Source organism: Salvelinus sp. IW2-2015, linkage group LG15 (genome assembly GCF_002910315.2).
Source record: "Salvelinus sp. IW2-2015 linkage group LG15, ASM291031v2, whole genome shotgun sequence".
NCBI classification, from domain to species: Eukaryota; Metazoa; Chordata; class Actinopteri; order Salmoniformes; family Salmonidae; genus Salvelinus; species Salvelinus sp. IW2-2015.
The window spans coordinates 33,826,689-33,834,310 of NC_036855.1; the positions used below are offsets into that span (position 1 = coordinate 33,826,689).

Here is a 7,622-nt window from a genome sequence, read left to right on the forward strand (position 1 = left end):
ACAGCAAAGGACCTTGTGAAGATGCTAGAGGAAACAGGTACAAAAGTATCTATATCCACAGTAAAACGAGTCCTATATCGACATAACCTGAAAGGCCGCTCAGCAAGGAAGAAGCCACTGCTCCAAAACCGCCTTAAAAAAGCCAGACTACGGTTTGCAACTGCACATGGGGAAAAATATCATACTTTTTGGAGAAATGTCCTCTGGTCTGATGAAACAAAAATAGAACTGTTTGGCCATAATGACCATCGTTATGTTTGGAGGAAAAAGGGGGAGACTTGCAAGCCGAAGAACACCATCCCAACCGTGAAGCACGGGGGTGGCAGCATCATATTGTGGGGGTGCTTTTCTGCAGGAGGGACTGGTGCACTTCACAAAATAGATGGCATCATAAGGAGGAAAAGTATGTGGATATATTGAAGCAACATCTCAAGACATCAGTCAGGAAGTTAAAGCTTGGTCGCAAATGGGTCTTCCAAATGGACAATGTAGCACGGACTGTTGTAGCACGCGCTCCAGCAGGTATATCTCACTGATCATCCCAAAAGCCAACACCTCATTTGGCCGCCTTTCCTTCCAGTTCTCTGCTGCCTGTGACTGGAACGAATTGCAAAAATCGCTGAAGTTGGAGACTTTTATTTCCCTCACCAACTTTAAACATCTGCTATCTGAGCAGCTAACCGATCGCTGCAGCTGTACATAGTCCATCTGTAAACAGCCCACCCAATTTACCTACCTCATCCCCTTACTGTTTTTATTTATTTACTTTTCTGCTCTTTTGCACACCAGTATCTCTACTTGCACATGATCATCTGATGATTTATCACTCCAGTGTTAATCTGCTAAATTTTAATTATTCGCTCCTATGGCCTATTTATTGCCTACCTCCTCATGCCTTTTGCACACAATGTATATAGACTCTTTTTTTTGTTTGTCCCCTACTGTGTTATTGACTTGTTTATTGTTTACGCCATGTGTAACTCTGTGTTGTTGTCTGTTCACACTGCTATGCTTTATCTTGGCCAGGTTGCAGTTGTAAATGAGAACTTGTTCTCAACTAGCCTACCTGGTTAAATAAAGGTTAAATAAAATAAAAATAAATTAAAAAATGACCCCAAGCATACTTCCAAAGTTGTGGCAAAATGGCTTCAGGACAAAAAGTCAAGGTATTGGAGAGTCCATCACAAAGCCCTGACCTCAATCCTATAGAACATTTGTGGGCAGAACTGAAAAAGTGTGTGCGAGCAAGGAGGCCTACAAACCTGACTCAGTTACACCAGCTCTGTCAGGAGGAATGGGCCAAAATTCACCCAACTTATTGTATTGTGGGAAGCTTGTGTAAGGCTACCCGAAACGTTTGACCCAAGTTAAACTATTTCAAGGCAATGCTACCAAATACTAATCGAGTGTATGTAAACTTCTGACCCACTAGGAATGTGATGAAAGAAATAAAAGCTGAAAGAAATAATTCTCTCTATTATTATTCTGACATTTCACATTCTTAAAATAAAGTGGTGATGATAACTGACYTTAAGACTTTTTACTCAGATTAAATGTCAGGAAATATGAAAAACAGAGTTTAAATGTATTTGGCTAAGGTGTATGTAAACTTCCGACTTCAACTGTACATACGTTCACATCAATGCATTTATTGATGAAGCCAATGACTGATGTGGTGTACTCCTCAATGCCATAGGAAGAATCCCGGGAAACATATTCCAGTCTGTGTTAGCAAAACAGTCCTGTAGCTTAGCATCTGCCTCATCTGACCACTTTTTTATTGACAGAGTCACTGGTGCTTCCTGCTTTAATTTTTGCTTGTAAGCAATAATCAGGAGGATAGAATTATGGTCAGATTTGCCAAATGGAGGGCGAGGGAGAGGTTTGTACATGTCTCTGTGTGTGGAGTAAAGGTGGTCTAGAGTTTTTTTCCCCTCTGGTTGCACATTTAACATGCTGGTAGAAATTAGGTAAAACGGATTTAAGTTTCTCTGCATCAAAGTCCCCGGCTACTAGGAGCACCGCCTCTGGATGAGCGTTTTCCTGTTTGCTTATGGCGGTGTACAGCTCATTGAGTGCAGTCTTAGTGCCAGCGTCCGTCTGTGGTGGTTTGTAGACAGCTACGAAATATACAGATGAAAACTCTCTAGGTAGATACAGCATATAACCAGCCAGCTGTATGTTGATAATGTCGTTGTTCAGCCACGACTCCGTGAAGCATAAGATATTACAGTTTTTAATGTCCCGTTGGTAAATCTTCCTCGTAGGTCGTTGATTTTATTTTCCAATGATTGCACGTTAGCTAGTAGAACGGAAGGCAGCGGGGGTTTATTCGTTCGCCTACGAATTCTGTTGGAAAATAATTCCAGGTAAAGCTGGTTGAGAGAATGATTCCATGTGTTATTTCATAGTTTGCTGTCTTCACTATTATTCTATAATGTAGAAATAGTAAAAAAAATTGAGAAAAACTCTTGAATGAGTAGGTGTGTCCAAAATTTTGACTGGTACAGTATATATTATTTTAAATATATATATTCGTAAATATATTATTGTCCCCTAACCCTGGAGTAAACTACATCAATACTTAGGCTTCTACTTCCAGCTTATACATACTATATACACGTGTGTGTGCAGTGTCACCTCAGCGTCCTGCTTCGGTAGATCGTAGGTTCTCTTGATCGTACGCAGTGATGTCACACTTAGCTCCGCCTCCTCCAGCAGAAGCTCCAAAAGCAACACCAGCTGCTCCGGCATCACCTAGGCAACGTAAATAGAAAGGAGGGGTTATTGGTGGGTCTCAACATGATCGACAACATCAGTATGATTTACTTGACTTCATTTTGTTTGAGGGGTATTTTATGAATAACATTGAAACACATTAACATCAGTCTCTGTTCAGCAAACAGTCACTGATAATTCAACGCCACTGGATGGATTATGAAGAGTGACAAAAAGAGAAACTCAATATTTTGCAGATAAAAAAATATATAAGATAATGCCAAGGCAAATGTTCMGGGAATATAAGGGAAACGTTGGGGGAATGTTTAACGTTTGAAGTGGAGCGGTGACGGAGGGAGGCAGATTAGTTATTCTGTAGACGGAGTGAAACAAGGGAAGAAAAGAAAGAGGGAGAGAGACATGAGTCTTGCGAACGTCTCAACAGCACACGGTCACAAAGAAGGAACTTCCTTGATTAAAGTTGTTCTCTGCTGAGGCCCGAAGCTTTTCGACTATTAAATATCATTTGATACAAAAAGAAAGCAGATTTCCCATGACTGAATAGGCTATTGAACAGGGGAAGACACAGTAAAGAGAAGATTAAAGCAAGAATATGTTAGACATATTCATTTCTACATTTGTTCTGTTGGGATAGTGCTGATTAATGATGTGTTATGTGGTATTCTAAAGAGAGGTCTTCCAGAGAGACACCCCCATAGTGCTGTGAGCTGTGCCTAGCCTCGCCTGCCTCTCCCTGGGATAGACGAGACACATATTCCTCCTCTCTGGGATAAATTAAAGGAGGCTCCATAGAGACTGATGTGAAAATGGAGCTGTGTGTGTGTGGTGTGTGTGGTGGTGTGTGTGTGTGTGTGTGTGTGTGTGTTGTGTGTGGTGTGTGTGTGTGTGGTGTGTGTGGTGTGTGTGTGGTGTGTGTGTGTGTGTGTGTGTGTGTTGTGTGTGTGTGTGTGTGTGTGTGTGTGTGTGTGTGGTGTATAAATGGGTGGAGGCCAAGCTGCTATTCTTACCCCATTATCACATTATGATCTGGAACTGGCTCTCTCCACACCACACACACACACACACCACACACACAACACACACACACACACACACACACACGCGCAGCGCACACACCTAGATACACAACTTTTCTACATTAAATGTATTCTCTTTTTTTGCCTCTCTTTTGCATTCCTCCCTTTGTCAATCTTTCTTATCCACAACAAACTTTTGGTAAGGAAATACCAGGAGAACTTTTGCCCTACCAGAAAGCTCTCCATTTCAAACACAGGGAGTATTTGACCATTGGTTGGTCTGAGAGAATCCCATTCAAAGCCTCAAGTGAAACAACTACAGCCTATACACTGACAGTAAATTAATGTGGATACTCTGCAAATAGATCTCTCTCTCTCTCTTACTGTACCTCTATCTGTCCTGTTTCTGTCTTGCTCTCCTCACCTCACTACTCCTCCATTTTGTGAGAGCTGACCGTTAGGTCCCTCCATCTTGAAGGGTCTCTGAGGCATGATCCAGTCATAAAACCCCTAATTTCAGCCTTTTCTTCTCTTTCCCTCTCTCTCTCACACACACACACACACACACACACACACACACACACACACAATCTGTGTGAGCGGTTCACGTGAGGTTCGTGTGTAGGGGAGAGATAGGGGGGAGATAGGGGATAGGTTACCCAAAATGCTCTCAACACCGGACTATTGGGGCTATTGTTAGTCTCAGCCCTGACCCGATCATGAGATCAAACAGTGTGTGTGTGTGTGTGTGGTGCCACCCTCGGCGCCCTCTCCAAGGGTAGGGAGTTCCCAGGCAGGGAGATCACCTTTTCCCCTCCCGATAACACACAGGCGTGCACACACACGCACACAAACACACACACAGCGCCACTTAGTGAGGTAATGTGTTTGGTCTTGCTTGTCTGTTTCATACTCCTCCACATCCATCCTTCCATTCAATCTATCAGAGCCTCAGAACCCTCCACAACTCCTACTCAGAAATACACAGACGAACACTTACAAACACTACTCAGAGTGGCATGAAGACCAATGGACATTTAAGAGAGSCTTGGTTAAAACCCTCTGTTTTCTCCCCCATATTTTCATGCTTATGTCTCCGTCCCCCTCCAAAGTGGTTCGTCCAATCATGTAGCCCCCGCCCAGCCTTGTCTAATGGTGTGTTTCTGCCTCATCAGCCTCAAACGCCTGGTCTGGACTCGGAGAACCATCATCATTATCATTCCTGCTGGAGGATGACTTGCTGTTTTGGAGGTCAGTGAAACGGGATTTAATATCCACTGATCTCAAACATACAGACCGGCGTGTTCACACACAGTGGCACATTGGATACCCCATTGTAAGAAGACATGTCTCCCTACGTCCGATGGGAGCGCCCATAGCAATAACCACACTAACATAAGATAGTAGTAATATTATAATATATGACATTTAGCAGACAGTTTTATCCAAAGCGACTTACAGTCATGCGTGCATACATTTTCACGTGTGGGTGGCACCGGGGATGGAACCCACAACCTTGCRTTGCAAACGCCATGCTTTACCAACTGAAGCATGTCCAGTAATAGGACAGTAGCTGAGTGTAATAACACTCCGGGAACCTTCCTGCTATTTCAGACAGACAGACGGACGCACAGAGAGAGAGAGACAGACAGAATCCTGTGATCTGATCGTTCATAACTTCCATGGCAACGACACTGGATACCACACTAAGCAACCTGTGTGTGTGTGTGTGTGTGTGTGTGTGTGTGTGTGTGTGTGTGTGCTGTGTTGTGTGTGTGTGTGTGTGTGTGTGTGTGTGTGTGTGTGAGGGACACTGAGAGCTTCTTTTTACTTTGACCCTTTCTCTCCACCCTCCACCTCTCTCTCAATCTTTTTCTCCCCCTTAAAACACCTCTTCTCTAATAGCTCGTTGAGAGAGAGAGAATCACTGCTATCGTGGCATCCACATAGTACCGATGTTTAATCATGTGGTTGTTATCAACATCTCCCGAAATATCCGGTATAGGTACGAAGTCACGTTGGCATTTGAATGAGCTGTGTGTCTCTCCCTGCTGTCCGCATCCCTCCCTCCTTCCAGCGACTTGAGTGTGTGTGTCTCAGAATGCTCGTTCAGTCACACTGCATTATGGGTGATGGAGACGTGGAATCACTGTGACATTATAAAAACCCAAACAGTGATTTCTCAGAGGCCATTCGACGCGTGTGTGTGTGCGCGCATCTGTGTGTGTGTTTGTGTCGTGACAGACCATTCAGTCGCGTCCATGAATTTTATTTCTGTCTGACCGCAAGACTCGTAAAAGCTCTTGCACCAGGCGCTAAACGCTCAGCTCCGCCTCACGTACTAGAGTTCGCTTTCTCCTTTTTCCCCTTTCCCATTTCTCGCTTAATGTTATCAATTCTTGATCCCCGACCCTTTATCCCTCTCTATCCCCCCCCCCTCCTTTCTTATTCTGACCCCTCTCAGCCAAGATTTCCTCCACATAGAGGGAGGTGACTTTATTGAATTATAGATCACATGTAAGCATAGGATGCCTCTCACTGTGTGTGTGTGTGTGTTGTGTGTGTGTGATGTGTTGTGTGTGTGTTCTGTGTGTGTGTGTGTGTGTGTGTGTGTGTGTGTGTGTGTGTGTGTGTGTGTGTGTGTGTGTGTGTGTGGTGTGTGTGTGTGTGTGTGTGTGTGTGTGTGTGTGTGTGTGCGTGCGTGTTGTGTGTGCGTGTGCGTGTGTGAGCATTCATGCAAGTCATTGAGTGTTTGGGCAAACAGTGAACAACAAGAAGGAAAGGTTCTTCCTCAGTGAGTCAGCGTGTTTCTCTGCTGTGACTTTCAGCCGGGGAATCAGAGCCGGACCTCTCTGTGCTTGATGACATCACAGCTGGGCACCTTTAAGATAGCGAGATGCGTTCGAGTGATGCCCCTCATGTTTGTTATGTCCACTCTCTTTCCCACTCTTATCTTCTCCTCCAGGATGTTCTGCTCTTTAATCCCAATCATAACATGCTCTGGGATTGAGTGGTAAATGCGGTGTGTGTGTGATGTGATGATACTGACATTTCATCTTGATTAGAGATACAACCGCCCAACACAGCCTTGCGTGCTAAAGGCATGATTGCTGAGAGCACATACAAACTGTTCTCATCCGCAGACAAGCTGCTGATTTATCTAGCAGGGAGGGACAGACAAGAAGGGCCTAGGCAAAGAGGACTCATTGCTATACACTAGGGACATCTTCATACACGTTACTATACACTGTCAATCCCTCCATAAAACATATCGTATACGCTCCTCTTTCACCCCTGCCACACTGAACTGATTCAGATGACCATCCTACCATGCTAGATTACGGAACATAATTATAGATTGGCAGGTAAGGGGACTCGAGCGGCTAATAATTTCTTTACCCACTTGCTCACCATGCCCTTATACGGACACCATCACCTGCACTCCTTATCCTCCTCTGTAAACTGGTCATCTCTGTATACCCGTCGCAAGACCCACTGGTTGTTGCTTATTTATAAAACCCTCATAGGCCTCTCTCCCCCCTATCTGAGATATCTACTGCAGCCCACATCCTCCACATACAACACCCGTTCTGCCAGTCACATTCTGTTAAAGGTCTCCAAAGCACATACATCCCTGGGTCGCTCCTCTTTTCAGTTCGCTGCAGCTTGCGACTGGAACGAGTTGCAACAAACACTGAAACTGGACAGTTTTATCTCCATCTCTTCATTCAAAGACAATCATGGACACTCGTACTGACAGTTGTGGCTGCTTTGTGTGATGTATTGTTGTCTCTACCTTCTTAACCTTTGTGCTGTTGTCTGTGCCCAATAATGTTTGTACCATGTTTTGTGCTGCTACCATGTTGT

The 7,622-nt window shown here is 44.3% G+C and overlaps 1 protein-coding gene across 2 annotated transcripts in view; it reads right to left on the bottom strand.

The window, feature by feature from the left end:
• The window catches only part of aopep (aminopeptidase O (putative)), a 111,743-nt gene that overhangs the window by 16,417 nt on the left and 87,704 nt on the right, over positions 1-7,622 (bottom strand). For both annotated transcript variants that reach the window (XR_002878689.2, XM_024001931.2), the window contains exon 13: positions 2,641-2,757. Coding sequence is in view for 1 of the 2 variants with exons in the window: in XM_024001931.2 (XP_023857699.1) it covers positions 2,641-2,757 (117 nt within the window). In the remaining variant the exon portion in view is untranslated. The remainder of the gene's footprint in view (positions 1-2,640; positions 2,758-7,622) is intronic.